General features: G+C 42.7%; 1 protein-coding gene across 1 annotated transcript in view; it reads left to right on the forward strand.

Moving 5' to 3' along the window:
• Positions 1–21,468: 21,468 nt before the first annotated feature.
• TNFRSF11B (TNF receptor superfamily member 11b) overlaps positions 21,469–25,972 on the forward strand; it is a 29,658-nt gene continuing 25,154 nt past the window's right edge. Inside the window, exon 1 of the mRNA XM_046023329.1 lies at positions 21,469–21,630. Within this exon, the coding sequence (XP_045879285.1) occupies positions 21,601–21,630 (30 nt within the window). The 5' untranslated portion in view covers positions 21,469–21,600. The remainder of the gene's footprint in view (positions 21,631–25,972) is intronic.

The raw sequence follows: 25,972 nt of genomic DNA on the forward strand, positions 1-25,972 counted from the left end.
TATGCATGGCATATAGAAGTCATCAGTAAACATTTGTTAAACAAGTGAGCTAATCACACCTGTGATTTCACCTCGTCCAAACTGGCAGATTACTATGTGTTAAGTGCTTTACATTCAGTTCCAGACCAACTTATGTGGGAGATATAAATAACTTCCAAACATATCAGTGGCTTAAAACAACAAAGGCTTATTTCATTCAGATGAGCAGGAGCTCAGCACCAACCACCCTCCCTTTAGGACCCCAGTGGATGGAGAGGCTACCATGCGAAATATTGATGTTACTGAAGCAGACAATGAGTAGGTAAATCTAACAATAGCTCTTAAGGCTTCCTCCCAGAAGCAACATATGTTTCTATCTCACTGGCCAAACTCAGTTACTTGCACTCCAAAAGGGCGGAGAAATTTCAATCCTAAATCCTACTTAAAAGGGGAAAAGAATGACAGTATTTTGCCCGTCTCTATGACTGTCATCCATGTGTTAGTTCATTTAAACCTTCTTCAACTAGACATTATTATTGGTCCCACTTTAGGGATCCTATTAAAGGATCTTGAGGCTTGGGGTTATTAACTGAGTTGATCAAGGAAATCAGACAGTGGAACCTGAACTCAACTTGAGTCACTTGACCAATCTATTGAATGTTGCTATCATCGGTCTAGTAAGTTCTGTAATGGGAGACAGGGTGAAGTCACAAGGTGTCTAGGACCAGATTCTGTGCTTGAAATCATCATGCAAAAGCCCATAGACCTGAGCCCATGTCGGCAGTGATTCTGCTCTCCAATTCATCCTTCCTCTCTCCTGAAGAACTTGCTATTCCTTAAGCAGGATGATAGCTACTTATTTAAGGCATCATACATCTGCCATCGTCCTGTCCATGGCTATTTTGAAAAGCTAACCAACAAAGACAAATTTTCTTAGTTGCCAGTGGTAGATAATACTCATGGAAATTATTATGAAATTCATATTTATAACAAAACTATTCTTTCCATAACAAATTTTAGTAGTTCAGACATCAGAAGATTGCAAATGCAGTCTGTGGCTCACATTTTTCTTTCCACATAGAGAAAAATATTTCCCAAATGTCGAGATTAGGATGTGGACTTAGCTTGTTGGGGACAAAACATCACTTGGTTAATGACCTGCAGACTATTTCTGTGGAGTAAAATGAGCTTGCTAAAAATAAATTGTTGGTCTAAAACACCATCACAAAACTTGGATGTCATCAGAGGACACTATCAATTGACTATTTAAATAATTTACTAGAGTGGGCATAATAGCCAGAGGAACACTCTTGCCAAATTGCATAAACAAAGGAATTTATCATCAGGACCTGAGTGGTTCAAAAAATCCAAAGAAAAGCGAATTACTAAACCTCTGGACAAAATGGAAACAGCATAGCTCTGGGAATCAGGTGAACCACCATCAGAATTCATCAGCTTCAAACATCTTCCTTCTGGTGGGGCGGGGGGTGTCGTGGGGGGTCTTGCACTGCACATTCTAATTCCCAGGGTCCTAGAGAAAGGTTCTGAAAGGCATGGCGGGGCTTATATGCTTCCTGTTAACGGTGTCTGACAGATGTTAGCAGCTCAACAAATTGTTGTTGAATCAGTGAATAAATGAATGACCAAGCTCTTTGGGCCTGCCGGAAATAATACCATCCTTAATTATCCAAGCCTGTAATTTCTGGATGTCATTTTATGGTACCTTAGGGTTTTATTCACACCATTAAAAGGGTCTCTGGCATTCTCAATGCTAATATAATTACTTAATTAAAATATGGACTCAACATTTATAATACCACAGACCTAAAACAAAAATCCTATTTTGGATCTCAGGTTTTTAATGTTCTATCTATGAAACAAAACTCCTTTATTTATAATCATTCATGTTTTCGTTTTTTTTTTTTAGATCAGACATACTATTTAACTTCTAAGCTGAATCTTTGAGCAGTCTGAGATAACATCAGTCGACACTGTTTAAACAAACACTTTATGCCAGTCTATCAGCAAATACGTTATCAGTTTTCATCTTATATGTAATACCTAATTTAAACCCAAAATTACTGCCAGGATCATTATTATATGTATTGTAAGATAAATGAAAGAAGGCCTAAAGTGACTACTTAATTTGATGCAGGACACACCGCGGAGCAGAAATATGAATCCGGGGAGTTGGTCTCCCATTAGCCATTGTCCTAGCATCAATTCCCAGGACGATCATAGTGGTTAGCTGTCATGGTAATCAGATGCAAGGGCTGGCTAGGCAGGCTTCATTTTTCTTTCTATTTCTTCCTTTTTGTCTCTTTTTCTTTCTTTCTGGTAGGTAAATTTGTGATTTGAACAGACTAGTGGTTCGAGCCAGACCTGTACATCAGAATAACTCAAAGAATTGTTTCCAGATGGTTTGCCAGGCCCAACCACAGAGATTCTGATTCGGTGCGCCTGGACAAGTAGACACATATGTGAATTAGAGGCTCCCTGTGTAACTGGAAGAACCACTGCACCAGGGTATTTTTTGATGCTGAAAGAAGTGCAGAAATTGCATCGTTACCTTCAAGGACTTGGAAGAATCTAGGAAATCCAAGGGATGGTAGAAAGTTGATCAACTGAAAGCATACCACAACCCCAAAAAGATTGTGAATCTGTCTAGGCGGGAAGAAAAATGTACAGCAAAAGTGTGGTACCTGACTTGACAGATCACAGCAAACACTAAGAAATGAGAAACAGTTAAGATTTTATTTATTTATTTATTTGACAGACAGAGATCACAAGCAGGCAGAGAGGCAGGCAGAGAAAGAGGGGGGGAAGCAGGCTCCCCGCTGAGCAGAGAGCCCCACGCGGAGCTGGATCCCAAGATCCTGAGATCATGACCCAAGCTGAAGGCAGAGGCTTAACCCACTGAGCCACCCCGGTGCCCCAGAAATGAGAAACATTTAAAGATGAGCCAGCTGCCTGGGGTCCTGTGTGGTCCCTTTCCCTGTGTTTGGATAGGCCTTCGCATCCGTGAGAGGCTGGGGTGGAGTGGAGTGGAGCAAAAGAACTGAACTCCAGACGGGGAAAACAAAACAAAGTAAAACAAAACCCAAAGTATATTGTGGTTAGAGTTAAATAGCCTCAGTCATTTAAAAATGGAGCAATCTCTTCCAAGAAAGATCAATGGGAAATAACCCCATACGTTTTATTCATGTCTAATGCTTTCCAGTCTCTAGGCCAGCTCTCACTATTTTGCAAAAGGGTTTAACAGACTTAAAAAGAAATGCGAGAAGTCATTTCAAAGGATCAGTGTGCTGTGACGGGTTCATGCTGATTTTGAAGTCTCTCTGTATGTCTTCATATAAATTATTCAAAATAATTCACACTCCTTTAACAGGACGACTTGGGTCTTCTTTTGGTCTCTATGTTATATTCTTTCTTGTTGTTGTTGCTCTAGTCCGAAGACAACTTTTTGGCTTTCTGCTTTGTTTGTACTTATGAGAAAGGCAAAGGAAGTTTTTAAAATGTGTTAATGTCTGCTTGTTTATATAGTCAATTTTTTTTAAATGAACTAATTTCGTGCCCTCTTCTTCCTTGTTGTGAGTTTCCATGTGTAATCAATAGACACTAAGTACTTTATTAGGATAGAACTGGATTTTTTTCCATAGCCCTGGGGCCATGTTATACTCTGTTTTCTTTTTTTCATTAGGATTCCACACATGGTGTTTTCGGTAAACTTTTATTTCCTAGGATCTGGTCTTTTTCCATTGAACTCTGGTTTTTCTCTGATTTGCTTTTAGATTATACAACTGTTGCCAAATTCGACAAGGTTTTATAAAAACCACCACTACCTCTCCTCATGTTGAACTAATAATTCAGTTTATCCACCCAGGAGAAATACCAACAGTCACCCATTCAAGAAACAAATTAATTTTTTTTTTCATCCAGCCATGGACTGGAAAGAATAACTAATTTTACTATTCACTTGCTTGACCTGTCATTGATTTTCCATTCCCATGACAATGATCCCACAATCAACAAATACCAAATGAATGCCTACAATTCACACAGCAAAGGACTATGCCAGGACCTGAGCATGAGATCCATTAATAACTCCACGCTCCTTCTTTTCCTGTTTTGAAGATGGTGTTGGAAGCTGACCCAGCACCATTTATCACCTTCCTGCTTCACACATACACCTCCTCCCAGCAGACAGAATCTGCCATTCAACATGGAGACTGCAAATGTCAGGTACATAATTTCCCAGCTTCCCTTATAGTTGGTGCGCAGACTCATGACCCGCCATGGCCACTGGGACCCGAAGGGAACTCTACTGAGACTGGGATGAGAAATAGGACAAGAAGAACATGGTTCTTTTCTTTAATAAAAAGGATTTGGAGTACAGTTTTCCCTTTCGGCCTTTTTTGTAGTTATTTAAAATAATATGCCAAGTGATTTGGCAGCCATCTTGCAATCATGAAGGGGAAAAGCTTAAGAACAAAAACCAACATTCTGAGGAAGGCAGAGCAGAAGGTAGAAGACCTTGAGTCTTCAGTGCAATTTTGAGCCATTGAACTAAACCTGGAATTTCCCTGCCTCTGTATTTTAATTATGTGGGATAATGATTACACTTCTTACAAAATCCATCTTTAGTTGGGTAGTCTATTTTGCAACTGAAGGCTAATATATAAGGTAATTAGCCAACTAATATGCTCCTTAATTATTATTCTTCCTTCAAAATCTGAGACATTAATGGCCTCCAAACTTACCTCAATAGCATCTTTGACAACCCTCAGACCAGCACTCCCACTCTCATCCTCTGCCAGGTGGAACAAAGCAACCTTTACTTTCAATTCCCATGTTGCCCTGGCACACGGTCACTTATTTTCCTACAAACAACTTAGCTTCTCAAAGCTCCCTCTCATCTAATAGCTCTCAAATCCAAAACAACAGTGTCTAGTTGATGTGACCACTTGCCCCATCTGTTGGTGGCATGCAAGTTAAGTGCCTTTACTAAGAGGGGGACTTTGCTCATACCTGGAAAGGCAACAATAGTGGTTTAAAGTTCAAAAGCAGAGGGAATTCTATGCTGCATTATACTGAAGTCATCAACATATCAGTCTCCTCCTCAAGGTCATAAACCCCTTAAATGAACAGATTGTGCCTTTTCCATTCCTTTCATCTCAATTCCTCTAGTGCTCTGCAGAGACATTAGCTGCCATTAGCTGACATTAGCATAGTTCCCCGGTAACTGTTAAAATGGGCTGATAACAATAGAATTGAAATGTTAAAGCTTAATAAGACTTTAGAGATCCTCTAATGTAAACTCTTACTTTTACAGGTAAAGGTGCTGAAGTCTGCAGAATTTACATACCTTCTCCGATATGGAAAGTAGGAGCAAGGCTAGAACTACCACCTAGGTTTACTGTCTCTTACTCCAGTAAGATGGAGTAATGGATGGATATATTTGTAATCTAGGTGAACAGAAAGGATCCCTGCAAAAATATAACTACAAGTGCACTGCAGATGCACTAAGTGCCATCCATTGTTGCAAGAGGGGAGAAAAGGTTTTGAACTGGGATGGTCAAGATTAGCTATTACATGTGTCAGATTGCACAACAATCTTCATTCTTGACTTTGTTGCTTTCACCTTTCTGCCATCAGCTTGGAGAGGACCTCTCTGAGTTTCCAGTCTAAATTTGGGAAGCATCCCATACTTTCTCTCTAAGCACCTTCAACATTTTCATTTCTCTTAACTCCCCACTTCACATTGCACATTTATTTGTGTCATTGTTTGTTTGTTTGTTTCATTTGAATCTCGTGCTGGAGGGTAAGGGCCATGTCTATTTCATTCTCCATTCTATAGCAAGCTCCTCACACAGCTATGGATACAGGGTTGACACTCAACATCTAATCAGCCATGAATTAATTCAACGACGTTTCAGGAGATGGGAGTACAGAGATTAAAAAAGGCAGACAAAAGTCCTCTTCTCTTAGAGCTCATAATCTGCTGGAGGAAGACAGAAGATGAGCAATATAAGCACAATACTGCATATTTAAGGAATTTCAGATGGCATCGACGTGAAGATGCACTGTTACTTTTATGTCCAAACAAAGAAGAACATGTCACAAACTTTACCATGCTCTTGATGAGTCGATGCATAGTAACTTCAGAGATATAAAAATATGAATGAAGGGGATCTCGGAATGACAAAATATGGTATATTGTATGTTAGATGAGGACAAGGGTTTCAGTAAAAATAAAGGCATGCAAGATGTGTTGAGAGAGACTTCCCTGAATTGATGCATGAATTAGGTTGAAATTAGATACACAGGGACAGTGGGATATCAGAGGAGCAGGTAGCCATAAATAAATTGATACATTAATTAAGAACCAACCTTGTATGTACATGGTAGGTAGTAACTTCAGTTGTAGACATATCTTAATCCCAGCTCTAGCAATCATTTGTTATGTGGGCTTGAGTCAATATTTTGAGTCTTGGTTCCTAATTTGGAAAATGGGTATTATAAAATGTGATATTTGAGATAATGTATGAGATAATGTAAAAGAACTTGAACTTTATGGATACCTAATAGATTATAGTTTGTAATACTTTTATCATTTTATTCAGTAACTTCTGAATTGAATTCTAGTCGATTTCCTGTTTGTTCTTTATTTGTTTATTTGTTTTAACTGTTGGACCCTTGCCTTGACTTGCCGGGCTGGGCTTTCCCCCCTCCATTAACACCGTGTTTGTCTTTACACATTCTGTTTCAACTTGTCCCTTATCTGTCTTCCCTACTGGAGTATAAATTCCTTAAACAAGTGAACCCTGATTTATTCATATCTGTGATATCTAGAATAGAGTGCTTGGCAACTAGAAGGTTCCTATAATATTTCTTGACTGAATGTAGGAATAAATGTGTTGGGTAATGGTCCTTCAGACAAGGGGGAAAATTTCCAATAAAGCCCTGGTGATGAATGCACTGAGCATCCATCCATCACTCAACAAAACTTCTTTTGAGAGCAACTCACAATAGGTTCAGAGGACACTACTACTCCTTGGACTATGTAGGAATATTCCATGGACTATAGAGGCCAGTACTCATCTAGGGCTTTCCCTATCACACTAATTAATCTCTACCACAGGCAACTACTCCTTTCAGTTTGATTTGGATGAGCCTTTCCAGCAGTTCCTTCCCATGGTAAGCTATTAACTTGACACAGTTCTAAAGAGATTTCAAATGTTTCTCAACAATTCTGTATGGGTGTCAGAATTTACATCCACCACTGCTCCATGGGAGACTTCCCTTTTACGTAATGCAAAACAACAGGGGGATGACTGGTTTCCTTGAATCATTTAGACAACTACACCCTGGACAGCATGGGCTCAGCTGTCAGCCCATGAGGTGACTTGCCAACTGCAAAGTCACTTCTTTGAAAATGATTTAGCTTTTTTCATTTCCTAAGAAGTGAATAGGACATTAGAAAATGTCTAAAACCCAACTCCCCATTGAAATGTTGAGGTCTCTAAGCAAAAATAACCTTCTTCTGGCTTCATAGGTCAAGAAACCATTAGAAAGAAATTATCTCAGCTGCCCGAGGACAGTCTCAAGTCCAGCCACTGAGGCGCCAAAACCAACACCACTTTGACGCAGGTGGGTATTTAGCCAGAAAAGGTTGGGTTCCAGTGTTGGATTCTCTCTGCTTCTCCAGCCTGGGAGTGAGTGAGGGGAGTGGAAGACGACCGGGGGCGGGGGGGGGGGGGAGAATGTGGCCGGAGAATCAACAAAATGCAACAGGTCTTATAGTCAAGTCAGCAGGCAGAGGCAGAGTCCTTTAAAGCTATTAACCAGCTTTTGCACCATGTAGAGAGCCAGCCCTCCTATCGGATGGGCCCCTTGTAGTCTTCCCTCCTGGCACCTGTCCATAGGCCTCAAAAAAATGGGAAAGAAAGAATTCTATTATTAGTTGAGAATCACCTTTAGTCTACAGAAGCTTACTGTCAAATGATGGGATTGAGTTAAACAGAAACAGCTAGCAAAAGAATGTGATGTAGGGGCGTCTGGGTAGCTCAGTCAGTTAAGCGTCTACCTTTGGCTCAAGGTCATGATTTCAGGGTCCTGGGATCAAGCTCCCTGCTCAGGGAGCGGGATCTCTGCTCAGTGGGGAGTCTGCTTCTCCTTCTCCCTCTCTGCCCACCACCCCCACTCCACCACTCTCTCTCTCTAATAAACATATAAAATCTTAAAAAAAAATGTAATGTATATCAATATCAAATCATTATGCTGTATACCTGAAACAAATATAGTATTGCATGTCAATTACTCTTCAGCAAAAAGAAATAAAAATATGATGGAGTATGCCAGTTTTGAAGTAATCTGGAGTTCAAGCTCTTTTTTAAATTTTTTTTATTTATTTGTTTATGTGAGAGCAAGAGGGTGTGAGCGAGAGAACACAAGCAGGAGGAGCCATAGAGGGAGAGAGAGAAGCAGACTTTCCACTGAGCAGGGAGCTCAACATGGAGCTCAACCTCAGGACCCTGAGATCATGACCTGAGCCGAAGGCAGCCGCTTAACCAACTGAGCCACCCAGACACCCCTAGAATTCAAGCTCTTGATTTAATTTTTAGCCAATTTCTTGCTAACTGTACCACCCTGGACTGGTCACTAGTCCTCTCAGTGCTACTTTCCTCATCATAAAAACAGTGTCCTAGTTTAGCCTATCTACCTGTCAATTACTGCCAAAATGACTAATACTATTATAATTAATAATTTAAATATTAATGATTAATCATTATTGACTAGATGATCGACTGATATTTTGTTGACTTAGAAACACTGTATACATGTTAGATTTGGTCTTATGGCTTAAATGATAAAATGGCAGGGTATATTTCAAGGTACAGTGACATTATTGATATCCTTTATGAATAAGAACACGATCCCTATTTCAACTTTTGAGACAGTTTGAAACAAAAACAGATTCTGTTTCCAAATGAGTAACTTTGCCGAGTGGTTCACGGGTGGTCCTCATCGTCCCTTCACCTTCTGCCTAATCTTTATCTGGGTGCGGACAGGACATTCTCTGGATTGTCTGCACTGTTTGCAATGTGTGCAGCAAGGCTAGGCAGATATGAGGCAAATAATGGCTCCCTGACATATTGCACTGACTTGTGTTAGTATTAAATGAAATAAAGGATGTAAAGTACTTTGAAAAAAATAAAGTGGCTTACAAATGGGGTCTTCAGTGGTATCTCAAAAAGCCTGAGCCTCCACTGCTCATAAAGCAAGAGTAGCACCGGGCATTCAAAATCACCCACATTTCTCCTTGAGCCCCCACTTCCCTGCAGCTTCAGCGCCCGGGACTGTGCTGTTCACCTTCCCCTGCTGGGACCAGGCACCCTGCAGCGCTGGTCGTCCATCACCAACACGCAACAGCCCCGCCTGTCCCTGGGTCTTCAATAACCTGGTGTTTCCTCCCTGGAATCCACTTCCTTCTCCTATCTGCCTCCGAAAGTCCTGCTAATCTTTCAAAGCCCCTCTCTTTCAGGAAGCCTTTCCAGGTTTCCTGGCAACACACATCCCCAATCCCATTTCAAATGCATTTTTCCTACCCCTAAGCCCCTAAAGACTCATCCCATGTTTATATCACTATGCCTTCTGCCATCCTGCACCACCTCCGTCTTGTAACTTTTTAAAAAGCATGTGTAGGCACACTCTGATTAAGAGACCGAGTCATCCACTCCCGGGAGACAAGGAAGACACACGGACATCTGCCCGTGGTTGGGTTTCGCGGTGCTCCGTGCATGGCTGAACGCATCATAGGCACTGCTGGACAGGGTTTCCGGAGGTTGCCACAAGACTGTCAATTTTGGGGGCACCTGGGTGGCTCAGTGGGTTAAGCCCCTGCCTTCAGTTCAGGTCATGATCTCAAGGTCCCGGGATAGAGCCCCACATCGAGCTCTCTGCTCAGCAGGGAGCCTGCTTCCCCCTCTCTCTCTGCCTGCTTGTGATCTCTGTCTGTCAAATAAATAAGATCTCTTAAAAAAAAAAAAAAAAAGACTGTCTATTTTGAATATCTATGCTTTTAAACAGAGAACACCAACAGTCTTTGGAACTATAAAATCTCTCCATTCAATGGCTTCAACAGCCATGATAATCCCATCCTAAGTGCAGTCATTCTGAAGCAATCCATGCACGGATTTGATTGTAGGAAAGTGCCGATGTTTGTGAGAGCTCCCTGCTTGCCAGGCATTGTTCTAAGTGCCCCGCACATATTAGTCCACTTAATAGTCAGAACCATTCTAAGAAGTAAATAATATTATTAGCTTCCCCGTCATATAGGTGGAGAAACCGAGATGCAGAGAAATGAAAGCACATGGAGCAAGGCGGCAGGTTTTCAAATTCGAGAAGTCCGGCTTCAGAGCCAGAGCGGTCCTCGGCTGTTTTGCTTTTCATCTGAACGGGCCCCAGATGACTTGACCACATTCGTTACTAAAAACTGCCTTCATCCTATGCTAGCTGAACCTTACCTTACGTGGGTTTTTTTTTTTTTTTAAAGGTGACCAAAACCCCCTCTTCCACACTTCTCACTGGGCCTGCCCCTTGGGACTTCTGCTTTTGTGCTCCTTTCTTCTCCCCTACATGACCAACCATGAAAGGAACAGCAGAGGTTCCTTCAAATGTAAACTGTGGTAAGTACCAGGCTGTTTGGGAATCAAGGAGCTACTGAGTCAGTCACTCTTTGCCACTCCCTCTAACAAATATCTCTTTGAGATTCTAGGATGACTCAGCTACATATCCCACACCTGCCAAGCAGAATCAGCTGCCCCGTGATCTGCGCTGTTCTGAGTGGACACAATTTCCAAAGGAGAGCCTGTTTATGGTCTCGGTCAGTAAAATTCTGTCCTAGGGAGGAGAAAACAACCCTCATTTATTTAACATTGAAAGTTCAGGATCAGTATCTTAGACAAGAGCCCAGCAAACATAAATGTGGAAATATGACAAATGATAATACAAGAGTATTATGAGTAACCAAGGTACCAACATCTCTTTAAAACCGGGCAGCCAAGAGTTTCATCATACTCCAAATCAATGTCCCTCCAGGAGTCAGAGGCCAGCAAGCTTCTAAAATTCAATGAAAAATTTATGTGAACCAATATATGGGTTTTGGGGCCAGAAAGCCCATAGCTTTCATGAACTTGAAAGCCCCCAAATGAGGCTTGCTCATGACAAGGAAGCATCCTTGCGGGCCACTGGCCAGAGTCCGTCACTAAGACATCACTCCGAGGTCTGGCTTTTGGTCCCACCATGCAAAGTCCTCCCGGTTGGTCTGCTTTCGAAGGGCAAGGGTGCTTTGGGCTCTACTGGAATTCCTCCCAACAGGAGCAATATGCCTCTTGAGAGAAGAGATCAGAGCACAGAAAATGGCCTTCCTACTGGGACCCAGAAGGTGACCTTAACTGTTCTCTGTTCCACTACTCCGACCTGCCTGCTTCCCACTGACTGCCATGTGGCGCCTACAGAAATAGGAACCTTCAAAGACCATTTCACGTACCCGAGGACAAACGGTAGTGACAGGATTTGGGCTGTTTTTCATTCTCACCTTGTTTATATTCCTCCAAAGCCAAACCCTATCCTTTCTCTCCTGTGTTCTGAGCTACTCCCTGCACACAACTCTTCCCTCAGTCCACTCCCTTGTTCTGAGTTCTTGTTATTACGTCTGTAATTTATTTTAAACTCTATCTGCCCCGTATGATGTTATCCGCGTTAGTCAGGTTAACCTAGTCTCTACTGGTAGACAGTTGACTTAACCAGGATTCCCACTTTCCAAGAGGTAAGTTAGCGTTTCACAAGAAGGTCCATATTGTAGGAATTCAGCCCTATCCATCTCCTGGCACTGTCAGAATTTGTTACTTAGCATGATGGTGGTATAATGCACTCTTATTTGGTGAAATTATGGGATTCAAGGCACTGGTTGGCTAAAGCATTCATTCTTAGCGGGGGCAATATATTCCACAGGGGATACAATATGTTACAGAGGGTGGGATGAAAAACGTCTGAGGTATTGCAAGGTTTTTATGTTTCTCAAAAGCACAACACTCCCTGAAAAAATTATGCTTCAGTATCTAATTTCTGTCTCTAAATTGATTTAAATTAACTTAAAGTTTTCTCCTTTGGGGGCAATAATGAAAAAATAAGTGGGGAAATCCTGGGCTAAAGTATTTTAACGCCCTCTCTAACCTTGTAGGAATACAGAATATAGCCAGTTCTTTGTCCTTTCTTTTTAGAATTGGTGAGTACAATGATAGCTTATGTTGAGATCCTTTCCTTCTATACCTAATGTGTTGAGAGTTTTTTTTTTTTAATCATGAAAAGATGCTGAATTTTGTCAAATGCTGTTTCTGTATCTATTAAAGGATCATATGGTTTTTATTCTCCTCTCTGTTAATGTGGCTTGTTGATTTGCATAAGTTGAGACATTCTGGCATTCCAGGGATGAATCCCACTTGATCATGGTGTAGGATCATTTTAATATGCTGTTGAATTCAATTTGCTAATATTTTGTTGAGGATTTTCGCATCAATTTTTATTAGGAATATTGGCCTATACTTTTCTTTTCTTGTGCCATCCTTTTTGGCTTTGGTATCAGGGTAATGCTGGCTTCCCTAATGAGTTTGGAAGTATTCCTTCCTCTTCAATTTTTTGGAAGTACTTGACAAGGATTGGTATTGATTCTTCTTTTAATGTTTGGTATAATTCACCCACAAAGCCACCTGGTCCTGGGCTTGTATTTGTTGGGAGATTTTTTTTTTTTATCACTGATTTGATCTCCTTATCAGCAATTGATCTATTTAGACTTTCAGTTTCTTCCTGATTCAGTCTCAGCTGATTGTATGTTTCTAAGAATTTTTCCATTTCTTCTTGGTTGTCCAGTTTGTTGGCCTGTAGACTCTTAGGATCCTTTGTTTTTCTTTAATGCCAGTTATCATACTCAATGGTTCAACTTTTGTTTAAGAGCAGGAACAAGGCAGAGATGCTCAGTCTCACCACTTCTGTTCAACATAGTAACGGAAGTTCTAACTGCAGCAATTAAGAACAAGGAAAAAATGGGAAAGAAGAAGTAAAATGACCTCTGTTTACAGTTGATATGATCTTATATACAGAAAACCCTACAGAATCCACCCAAAATCTGTTAGAACTAACAAATTCAGTAAAAGTGCAGGGAGCAAAATAAACATGCAAAAATCAATTGTATTTCTATCACAAGGGACCATCTGAAAGAGAAATTATGATAGCAATCTCCTTTTCAATAGTATCCAAAATGAGAAGATATTTAGAGTAAAATACTTTCAGGATCTGTGCCCTAGGTTTGATCTTGGGGCTGCCTCCTCCCACTGAATATTGTTACAATTGTTTCAGGTCAACCTATAACACAAACTGTGGTTAGAAACCTAAAAATTTGATGCGATCTGAGACTTCCTCAAAGTATAAATTCATATTGTGTGACCACTGGGGGTCTTCTTACTAATAAATATATCTGTACATGTAGCAGATTTTGATCTAAGAAGAGAAGCTAACCTTCATTTACTTTTAACTGTTGGCTATTACCAACGTTTACCAAATACCTAATTATTCTGTAGGACTGAATTTACTTCCAGCTTTAGAAAGTCCTCAAATTTATTAGAAGCAGCAGAACTGGTAGTTAAGGTCTGGAATTAGACTCTCTGGACTCAAATCCATTCATTAGCTACTGATCTTGTGAAAGTTACTTAACTTCTCAGAGCCTCAGTCCTCAGTGGGAAGAATAGTTCTATATCATGGAAGTTAATAAATGTAATACAGTCAGCACTGTGTCTTCGAAATTGTAGGCATTCAAAAATGTTGTCATTATTATTATTCATTAATTATATTACCATTCCTTTGGGGAACAATTAAGCCTCCAGTATCTACAAAAATATGTAGAAACTTAAAAAAATGTAAAAGTTTATGTATGTACTCATAGCATAAATGCTTTTTTTTTTACCTATTTGCTCATTTTGCCATTTAGCTCTCTTGGATTCTTCTGACATGTTAGTCATTTACTCCAATCATGAGATTCAAGGAAAGATCCTTTATTACTAGTGTTGGAAATTTATGTAGCACTTTCAGACTAATGAGCTTTTTCACATACATTATCTGATTCTCCTGGTACCCTTAGGAAGTAGGTACAACTTCATTAGGTAACTAGAATATTCATTTTACAGACCATGAAACCAGAGGCTCAGAGAAACTAAGGGACTTGACCAAAGCCATTGGATATAAATGAGGGAGTTAAGGAGTTATGTCTTCTCCTCAAGCTGCTGAGAGCAACAGGCGCTCTGTTATGGTCTGTCGAGATTTTATTCCTTTTTCCCAACTTCCCCACCGGGAGATATCAGGAACTTGGCACAACCTTGGGCAGACATTTCAACAAGGGAATTGTGATGTGTGTTGTGTGGTAGAAAGGGCTTGACATGGGTTTTCCTCTGCTCAGGTGGGCAGGGGATACAATTTAATGTAATTGAGCTCTTTTATTAAAAACCTTATCAAAAAATGTACATCTCAGGACCTAAGGGTTTGATGGTGATTATCCTGGTGACAACTACCTTCCTCCTTTCTGTGGTCCTCCTTCTGTTCTAGCTGCATGGCCACCAACAAACCACAGTCCTTTTGTGTGTGTATGAGATCACTTCACCCACATCTTTTTTTTTTATTTTTTGACAGATATTTATTTATTTGAGAGAGAGAGAGAGAGAGAGAGAGAGCACAAGAGAGAAAGAGCATGAGTAGGATGAGGGGCAAAAGGAGAAGCAGACTCCTCGATGAGCAGGGGACCCTATATAAGGCTCAATTCAGGGACTCCGGAATCATGACCTGAGCAGAAGGCAGATGCTTAACCAACTGAGACACTTAGGTGGCGCTCACTTCACCCACATCTTACAGTAGGTCATTGGCTTTCCTGCCCTTCAACTAAAGGCTTGTCTTTACTCTGACCCTCTTGACACTGTGTCGTTTGGTCCTGTCCATCCCTCTGGCTGCCAATGGTGTAAATCTCCCTCTGATTCCCTTAACTCTGGCCCAGTGACATCTCTCATCACTTACTCTCATCTGGAAGACTTTGACTCCACCACCTGGAAAAGGCCTCATCATTCCATTGTCTGATCAGAAGTTGCTCCTTCAGAGAGCTCTTTCCTAAGCTCAGCTAAAGGGGGACGCTTCTTAGCTACACACCACTATACTAATTAGTAGGGACTTCAACTCTCTTAACCAGTCTCTGCAGTTGACTTATCTGGTGTCTGAAGAGTTTATTTCCAGGTTTACTTCATTATTCTCTTGCCGTAACGTGACCAGAAGCTTCAAATGTGTAGGAACTACTTCGGTCTGTATCAGGGGTACCATGTCTCGCAGCCACTAGGTACTAAGCAAATATTTGTTGAATAAATGAATGATTACTTTATTTGTACTGAAATACGTTTCTTTCCCAGTTTGTTAATGGTGTTCCTTCAGCTGAATGTTAAATCACCATATTCCCCTCTTTAGTTTTCATCTCGAGAGTCTCCACTGGGCTAAGCTTTTTGGAGGCAAACTCCTGTTTCAGGAAGCAATTCTCTCTTGGGGACTAGTTTCTCTGAAGACTATCTCATCAAAAGCTTTGTTTCTAAAGGTTTGTTTTAGTTAGAGGAGGGGAGTTTCCCAGATAGAAGCACCTAATTGACTATCAAGAGAATAGTTCTGAGGGTTCTTATCTATCACAGTTGTAGGAGCCAGGTGCAGACAAGTAATGGAGGGGGGGTGAGTAAGGGAGTGGGGGGTGGTTGGGACGAGGGAGAATCCTTGCATTGATACTAGAGGTGACCGAATTTCCTGATGGATGTTTGAAGAGGAATTCTGGGTGAGTATGCAGCTTTCCCTAACACTTTTCGGATATAAACATTTATTTGTTCAGAAGCCTCTGGGTGAGTGGTGGTTTGGGCATCCCTTTTAGATTCAGGAACCAGATTTCTCGGGAATGTGTAGAAACTAGATGGATATCTGAGTTTCAGGAAACCCTCTTGAGGTGACTAGAGCGATTGGCAGACAAGGTCAACGTGTTTATAAGCAGGGGGTTATGTCCCCACCTCACATAGCTGAGAACAACAGACACACTCTGTTATGGTCTGTTGAGAATTTTGTTCCTTTTTTTCCCCAACTTCCCCACCCAGAGGAATCAGGAATTTGTCACCAACTTTGACAAAGAGGAAATTGTAACGTGGGTTGCATGTGTAGAAAGGCTTGACATATGGTGCTCTTCTGCTAACAGCCTTTATCAAAGAATGCGTGAGATTTCCTCCCAGAGAGGAGTTTCCCAACCTCATATGGTCAGAGAAACCAGAATCCATAAGTGGGCGATGCATTCTAGAAAGTGATGCGGGCATAAATCAGAACTGCTGAAACCATGGAGGCGATTTCACTAGATGGAAGAGAGGGAAAGGAAGTCAAAAAAGGAGGAAAAGAGAAACTGAAGGGAGAGAAAAGGACTGACCTTACAGTTTTATATCAGCACCATTTATGGAGTATGTGGCAAAAGTTCACCTTCCCTGGGAATGTAAGCATGGGATCAGGAGTCTAGAAAGACAAGGGTAGATCTAAGCTGCAAAAGATCAGATGGAATAGCATCCACCCTTCAGCTCCTCCCCCACAATTCATTGATTGAAGCCCTAATCACCAATGTGCCAGAATTTGGAGAAAGGGCTTCTAGGAGGCCATTAAGAATAAAAGAGGTCATGAGGGCAGAACCCTAGTGCAATACGATGCCTGGCCTTTTAAGAAGAGGAAGATAGATCTCTCTCTCCAAAGAGGCGCAAAGAAAAGGTTCTTCTATGAGCACACAGGGAGAGGGTGGCCACGTAGGAGCTAGGAAGCCAGGACTCACTGGAAGCTGGCACCCTGACCTTGGACTTTCGGCCTCCAGAACTGTAAGAAAATAATGTCTGTTGTTTACGCCACCCAGTCTATGGTGTCCTGATGCAGGAGACTGAGCGACTAAGACATGTTTCTCCCCTCCACTTCCTGATATGCTGGTAACAGCTGCTGAGCGCTGAATTGTAAATGACACAGTTCTCCTTCTACAGCTCATTTTGAAAGACCAGGCTTCCCTCTTAAACACGCAGGGCTCCTTCCAATGCCATGGACAGGGGATACAGGGAATAATATTAACTGGTTTTACTAATCCTCCCGCCCCTGCCGAAAGTGGTATAGTGACGTCTTTGGGGGACAATTTGGCAGCCCTCTCAAAAACAGCTTTTGTCAAGGAGCGGGGACGTCTGAAGTGAGATGGAGACTGACCCTCCATTTTATATGTGTCCTACTATTTGAATTTTTGCCATATGATAGGGTTTAAAACGTTGAAACCTAGTTAAACCAATACAAATACTTTTGCATTTACGCTGCGATTTTTAGTTTCAGAGGACTTTTCCGAGCACGTCTGTTTGGACCTATAACCCTAAGAAGTTGAAAGAGTGAGGTTCAAGGAATTCCTTCTGTTCTGACACTGTCAAACAGACCCTTACGTCACCGATGACCTACTCACAAAGTGCTTCCACTGCCCACCTTGCCTTTCTGTACGTTCTTGTTGTAAAGCAAGGACACGCCCACTCCTGCCCATAGTCTATAACAACTTAAAAGTCAAATATTTGTTGTCTGTAATATTAATATTGTCAAAATCATGTTTGTTGGCGAAGAAATTGGCAACCATGAATAAAAGAAATCAATAAGGGGCGCCTGGGTGGCTCAGCGGGTTAAAGCCTCTGCCTTCAGCTCAGGTCATGATCCCAGGGTCCTGGGATCGAGCCCCGCATCGGGCTCTCTGCTTGGCTGGGAGCCTGCTTCCTCCTCTCTCTCTCTCTGCCTGCCTCTCTGCCTACTTGTAATCTCTATCTGTCAAATAAATAAATCTTTAAAAAAAAAAAAAAAAAAAGAAATCAATAAGCTAGCTGCATGGTATTTCTCCTTCTGTTCATCAAAAAAGGTTTCCTTTTGATAACAACAAATAACAAGGAATAAGTTTTTGTTCTTCAAGGTAATAATCTTTCATTTACATAATCTCAGAGCTAGTATTTCCAGTTATCAGGTGAGGGGACTTCAGGGCAAGATAATCTAGACACTTGATCAGTCATTTCAGAGTCCCCGGGCCTGCCTCGTCTCCCAAATGACCTAAATCAATTCCTGTCCCGAGTGTCAGGCATGTCCACTACCATGATGATGAAAGCAGGTACGTGATGATGTACCAGGGGCTTTGCTGCCATGCTGAAGAGGGGAAGTGCTTTCCTGGTGGGAGCTCCCACCATTCAGGTCCTGTTTCTCTCAGCCTTAGGAGGGGCAGACCTGGAGACAGGGACGATCAGAAATTCAGGGAGTGAAAATGTGTTTAATGCGGGGCCCAAGTCGAAAGGGTTCCGACAAGAGAAGATGAGACTCATCTGATGGGGTGTTGATGAGAAAGTCAGCATCACACATATCTGGTGACCAGGAACAGAAGGTTACATTTACGGGACACTCCACTTAATGTCACCAGTGGGCTCCGCCAAGGAGACTTGTAACAGGAAGATGAATGTAGTCTGCCAACTTGGTGTCTGAACGTCTCCCTTTGGGTTCAGTCGCAGATCCCTGGGTCCATTCCAATTCAAGTTTCAGAGGGTGCTGGGGCGCTGCCCATCATGGTGGGTCACATGGGGGGACCCAGGGGCATCAGCCAGGTTGCCCCAGGAAAATAACAAATGAAGTAACCAATAACTCACAGTGTCTGTCTGTTTCCCGTCTGTCAGTGGTTAATAAATGACTCATACTCAGGCCCTGAAATACACAGTCAATAGACAGTCGATTTTTGTGATTCTAGATAAATGGTGCCCCAGCTTTTGTCAAGATTACAGGTAATTACACCCCCCCAACACGCACACACACCAACCACCACTACCACTACTATTATTATTATTTATAGTAACTCCCCATAGCTATAGGGAGGCAGACACTGAGCTAAAAGCTTCAAGGAATACTAGAGAAAAAGAGACAGGATTTCTACCCTTGGGAGTTTATAATCTTGACTCACCTTGTGTTTATATAAATATCTCTATGAGAACCTGAGATAAGAATAATAATAATAATAGGGGCGCCTGGGTGGCTCAGTGGGTTGAGCCTCTGCCTTGGGATCAGGTCTTGATCTCAGGGTCCTGAGATTGAGCCCACATGGGCCTCTCTGCTTGGCGAGTAGCCTGCTTCCCCCCCCCCCCCCCCCCCCCGCCTACTTGTCATCTCTGTCTGTCAAATAAATAAATAAATAAAATCTTAAAAAAAATTTTTTTTAAAGAATAATAATAGCTAGCAGGTAAGGAGCACTTTCTATATACTAGAGTATACTTTGAGTGTTTTAGATGTTTCATTCAATTTAATCCTTATTAACAACCTTTATAATCCTCTGAGGGAGGTGTGACTTTTATCCTCATTATACAGATAAAGAAACAAAAGAGAATCGCAAATGAGTCACAGGAAACTTGCTTGAGGTCACAGAACTGGGATGTAGTAGATGCGGGCTTCAAAGCTAGGTGTCTGGCTGCAAAGACCAGTCTCTGGGTAGTTATCCAGAACAATCATAGTCAATATTTCCAAGTCAATTGTCAATAATTCCTAGAAGCCAGGCATTTTGCTAAGTGATCGTCTCTGTGCTACTTTATGTAATGCTCACCACTAGTGATGAACTTCATTTATGTCCTCCTTGTGAAATGCTTTCATTTGTTCCCTCTTGCATTTCTGTAATATCGGTATCATTTTTCTCTTCCCCATGAGGGAACTGAGGCGTAGAGAGACATGGAATTTCCCCCCAGGTGAACATGGCAGGACTCAGCGCCTGTTTTCTCCAAGCTCTGGCTCCTGCATATTGGCAATCTACGACGTTTCAAGAAAACTGCCTTCAAAGAATATCCTAGACACACATCCCCCTAATAAAAAACCATACTACCATCATTCATAGAGTGCCTTACTACTAACATTTGAATTGACTTGCATCCCATGGTAAGTCCGTGTTAGTAGCTCAGGCTGTAGATGTTAAAACTGAAATTCGGAAGTGGGAGGCAGGTCTGGAGTCCCACCACTGGGTCCTCACTCGCTGGCCTTCATTCATTCGCAGTTCACTGAAGAAACCATTATGCTGTTAAACTCCAGCCCCAGGGGGAGGCAACGCTGAACAAGAGGCTCTGTGTTTTGTGATTCACAGAGCAGAGGAGCTGACATTCTTCTCCCCCCAATATGTTCTACTCCCTCTCTGGATCCCCTATGAGCTCCTGGTAGAAGCAGGTCCTTCTGAAGGGGCGGATCTCTGATCCCCGTGCATCTCTGATCCCTGTGGGCAATACCTGTGTGGGGTGAGGTGGGGAGGAGGGCGATCTCTTCTGATTCCATCCTTGAACTCTGGCCTCAACTGAACCCTGGGCCCTGATGGGGAAGTCAGTGAGGTTTTCAGCATCTAGTGAGAACCCGAGAACTAATGGGTGATGGCAGGACCTCCCAGGACAGGACGAACCCTTCAGAAGTGACCGGGTCCAGCTTTCAGAGGAGCAGCTTGTGGGAGTGAAGACCCCTTTATGCAAGCCCCAAACTCCTGTCAACCGCTCAGAGGCAGGGGGACGACCGGAAGAGGTAATTCCAGAGGTTCAGGATGTAAGGCCCTCAGGGCCCCAGGGCCCTTTGTTGAGGAGGGTGTGGATGAGGAAAATAGGGGCCAAGACAGCCCCGCAGCCTGCACGCTTTTTTCCTGCCCTAGGCAGGAAGTTTTTCCTGGGCTGCTGCTCTCTGGCTCTCACCATCCCAGACATGGAGAAGTGAGCGGGGGAAAGCCCTGGCTCTAGAATCAGACAGAAGTGAGAGAAGTTCCTTGGGCATGGGCTCTGTAACCTTGGAGATTCGGGATCGCGCCCAGAGGGGCGCTGTGACAATGCGGTGCAGAAAGGCGCGGCCTTGTTGCTGGAGCTCTCAGAAGCCGCCGCCAAGGGGTCAGCCGAGAGGGGCTATTAAGGGTGTGGGACGCACGCCCGGCTGCGCCCCGATCTTGGCTGCAGCGGCCGAGCAGGGCGGAGGAGGCCGGCACCGCAGCTCCCCAGCGTGCGCCCGGCCCCCCCACCGCCGGTGGTGGCTGCCAGGAGGCCGCCCGCTGGCGGGAAGCGGCCAGGAAACCTCAGAGCCGCGCAGAGACAGTAGCCTCCTTGTTCCGCAGCCCGGTGGCTTCTTCTTTTTTTCTTTCTTTTTTTTCTTTTTTTTCCCCTGGGAGGGCCAGACATCCCCGCCCCACCCCCAGCCCCCACCTCTCCCGTTCTTTCCACCCCGGCTCTGAAAGCGTTAACCCCCGAGCTTTGCGCACCCCTCCCCCACTCACCCCCCCAACCGCTCCCGCCCAAGTTCCTAAAAAAGAAAGGTGTAAAGTTTGGTCCAGATAGAGAATGAATGATCAAAGCCAAGCCGATACTTCCTGTCGCCCTGACGCTATATATAACGAGATGAGTGCACGGGCTGCGGAGACGCCGCGGAGCGCTCGCCCAGCCGCCGCCGCCGCCCAGCGCCTGAGGTTTCCCGGGGACCGCAATGAACCAGCTGCTCTGCTGCGCGCTCGTGGTAAGTGCCGGGCGGGACGCGGGCACCTGGGAGCCTGCCGCCGCGGTCCCGCGGGGCCCGAGCTCCGCGCGCTCCCTGGCCCGGGACAGAGCTGGGGGCAGCTTGGAACAGGAGACCTGCTCCGGGAGCCCATCGCGCCGCTCCTGGCGTGTCTCTTTGCACTGGAAAGTTCCCGCTGGGCTTATGGGGAGGAGAGAGGAGCTCTAAACCCTTTTCGTTTGAATGATTTGTATCCATTTTAGTTACTTTCCTCTTTGCAGATGATCTGACGCCCTCCAGGAGTTCATACTGTCTTTGCTTAGTTGGATATTACTATGGTTACTTAGAGTGGCCTCTTAGAAGCAGTTAAGTTGGGAGTTGTCAGTCCTCTTAGAACTATTATAACTAGAATAAAATTTGGATGCGGCGAACATGAGAGGATACATTAGGCTCTTTCCCCACTTAGGCAAATGTTATGGGAAATTTTGCGTAACTGGCACCTGAGAAACAGATCATACACACACATGCGCACACACACACACAGGCACACGGGTTTCATAACTGCACAATTTAGCATCCTAATGCAATTTTATTATGAAAATGGTTTATTTCCAGTTCTCAACTTCAATATAATGTGGAAGATACTGATAGAGTAATGTTAGTTATGTTCTAGAATAGATTTCAGTAATTGAATTTCGGCACTAAAGAGGGCTACAAGTTATTTTAATGTGCTGTTTGGAAAGAAAGGAGTCTTTGGAAAGAAAGCTGTTTAGATTTTGACCAATCAAGCTAATAAGATTTATTTGTAGATTATTCTATGACTAATGACTTATTTCCCTTATGTCACCAGAGTGTACAGTACATTAAGGTGGGAATCAGACATTCGTGAGACATTAAGCCCCATAGGTGTTTCCAACACGTTGGAGTAAATGCTTGAGTTTCAACATTCAACCCACAAATAGTGAGTAGTAGGCTAGGAAATCTTCCAGGTAGTTCCCAGGATACACAAGCATAAATAAGTAAATAAATGGCAAAGTCACTAAAGAAAATGTAGGTTGGACAGGAGTGCACAAGTAGGCATAATAATCTTACCTACCTCTACCTAATGTAAGATAAAATATATAAAATAGCTCCACCAATATGGTTACTATGGAGAACTTTTTTTTTATACATACAGATAATTTTTTAACCTATTTACCATCACACTGAGATGACCAGTACCTCAAATTCTTTAATAACCTTCTAACCTGAACTTTTTGATACATACACCCGTGTTTTTCTTTTGTTTTTCTATTTTTTAATTCTTTTTTAATTTTTGAAAAGTAAACCTTTATTAAAGCATAACACACACACAGAGTTGCCCAACTCATAAGTGCCTAATTTAAGTTTCTCAAAGGGAACACTTGTGAGCTAGCAGCCAGATCAAGAAATACAACATTACCAGCCCAGAATCTCCCTGGACTCATCCTTGTCACTACTATATCTATAACCAGACTAATCAATATTCTGACTTCTAACATCAGAGATGAGCTTTGTTTGTTTTGGACTTTATATAAATGGACTTTATCACTTTTCTATGTCTGGCTGCTTTCACTTAAGCTCCATTTATGAGATTATTATTTTTTAACCGTTGGATGTACAATCGTTCATTCATTTTCATTGTATGATATTCCATTGTATGGATGTACCATGATTAATTTAATCATTCTAGCCTTTAGCTAGTTTACATCATTCTGCTATGAAAATGGGGACATTTTATTCTTCCTTGCCTTTGTATTCTGTCAAGGACTTAATTGATAATAAACATATTACCAATGACTTTTAAGCATCAGAATTTCCACTAAATAATATATGTACCTAGTAATAAGTGCTCCTAAGTTATAAGTAAATGCATGTTTTGATATGTAGTCTATCTAGGGAGCTTGATATGTGTAGAGATAAAACTGATTGTAGATGATGCAGAATTATCAAAAGAGAAGACGTTCTATGTGTTTTGAACCTAGGAAATACTTTTAAGCGGAAAGATTTTCCTTCTCCTTTCTGTAGTTTCTCAGATTGACTTTATTTAAGAAATGATTAGAGATGGATACTTTGTACTTAGACACAAGGAGTCCTGATGCCCTTTCGTAAGCACCCTCGGTGCAGTTGTAAGTAGGAGAATCATGGGAAATTGTCCTCTGTAGCAGGTATGCCCCTAGGCATGAGCAACCAAGTGGAAAACAAGATGGACACCACTCCTGCCCCCGTGAGCCTCAAAGTCTAATGGAGAGGGCAGATAATGGACAATTAACTCTGTCTAATGAGAGTAGCAAAAGGGCAGGAGCTGGGTGACTTGGGCATATAAAAGATTCTGCCCTCGTGGTCCTTACAAAGGAAGCCGCAGAGCAGTGGTTATCAGTCGGACCAAAATTCAATTTCAGCAGCACCATCTACTTGATACATGACCTTGGCCAAGTTACATCTTTCTTTATTTTATTTTTTTTTTAAGATTTTATTTATTTATTTGACAGAGAGAGATCACAAGTAGGCAGAGAGGCAGGTAGAGAGAGAGAGGAGGAAGCAGGCTCCCCACTGAGCAGGGAGCCCGATGCGGGGCTCGATCCCAGGATCCTGGGTCCATGACCTGAGCTGAAGGCAGAGGCTTTAACCCCCTGAGCCACCCAGGCGCCCCAAGTTACATCTTCCTTGAGTTACATCTTTCATTTTCTCTTCTATAAAACAGAGATAACATTATGCACACCTGCTAGATCACCACATCCATCTCCTACTCCATATTACCAGCAGCTTCTAGCATTATGCGATCAGATCACTGTAGGTAAATCGAGACCCAAGGGAATTTTGTAAAGGAAACGCTGATGACCCTCGGAGGAGGGAGGGAAGGCCACACTACCTATTACCTTGAAGGAGGACTAGAATGTTTTCATTGTTGGGGATAAAATCCAGGTGTCCCGAACCTAAGACACGGGAGAAAGTATAATGGTGTGGCAAAGTAGAATTCTAGATTTTTCTGGGAGAACACAGGATATACCAGGAGGCAAGCCATGCAGGGGTGTGGCCACCAAGACTAAGGCCATAGTCACTGGCTCTTTGGAATGCTCACTAAAATGTCCAGGAGAGGCCTGCAGTGCAAGGTGAGGTCACTGTGTCCCCAGACCCCTCCATTCATGGGTGCTTGGGGCCACCTGATACTCTGGGAACATCCTGCCTGGGCCTAGATTTTAACTGGTGGGTGAAACTTCCCATTCTGTTGTGCCCGAACCATCTGCGGGCCTTCTCGAAGCTGATCCGTGTCTTGGTGACAAGACTTGGATGGAATATGGGAATAAAGGGGTTGAGGGCAAGAAGGCGATTTTGACAGCTTGATCCCCCTGTCCATTAGGGTAATGCCTTTTCTGGTTTGTTCTGTTGTTTTATTGTTTATTTCGGTTTCCTTCCTCTCGCTCAGTGATTGAGAGTTTTTGTCTCGCGTTTACTTGTTAGCTTCTTTACTTATTTTAAGAGAACGATCACTCTGGAGTTTGTAGGAGAATCTGACATACATTCAGTCCCAAACGGTCCTGATCCCTGCCCCTAGCAACCTTCAGCACAGTGCCCTAATTTGAATCTGATCTTTAATTTTACTTCTAGGCTTAAACCACAGTTGTCAAATTCCCCCTCACTGGGGGAAAGAAATCATTTGTGCCAGATGTTCTAGAAGGAGAGCTATGGCAGCGTCTATCAGAGGGGCACTAAACATACACTCAACTCTTCTTGCCCTGCTTTCCACTAACTTGCCTGCTGGTTTTGCCCTGAGGAACCCTCAGCCCTCCTGCTGCATGTTCCCTATTCTGAAAACTTTCGGGGAAAAGCATTATTCCCTTCAGCATCTCATTAACCAGTAGCATTTTCTTTAGCTGGAGTTTCCTTCTTTGTAGCCAGCCAAAAAAAGAGGACTGGGAAATAGCGTGCAGAGAAAGAGTAATTTTATAAAAATTTATATTTGCATTATTCACGGCTTTGACTAAGGATGCCTGATGCCCCTTTGTGTTGCTGCAATGGAGCCAAAATGTCAAAGTTACCAGTGTATTTGTAGGTCTTGCCCTGTAGGGCAGTAATTCTCAATCATATCCCTTCTTCCACGCACTCTGAAAATAAATCCTTTGTAACAACTCTCTTGCTCCCCTGAAACGAAATTTGGAGTACCTATATTTTACTTATGTACATAATTTTAAAAGTCAATATACCAGCATAACTATACTATAAAGGACAAATAAAAGGAAAGTAGCTAAAAATAAAATACAACTTCGCTGGAGACATCATGAAGCCGTGATATGTTAGTGTCTTTATGTGAATTTGCCGTGAACACACCGCTCGGAACAAAGGT

This window comes from Meles meles, chromosome 1 (genome assembly GCF_922984935.1).
Source record: "Meles meles chromosome 1, mMelMel3.1 paternal haplotype, whole genome shotgun sequence".
In the NCBI taxonomy this organism is placed as follows: Eukaryota; Metazoa; Chordata; class Mammalia; order Carnivora; family Mustelidae; genus Meles; species Meles meles.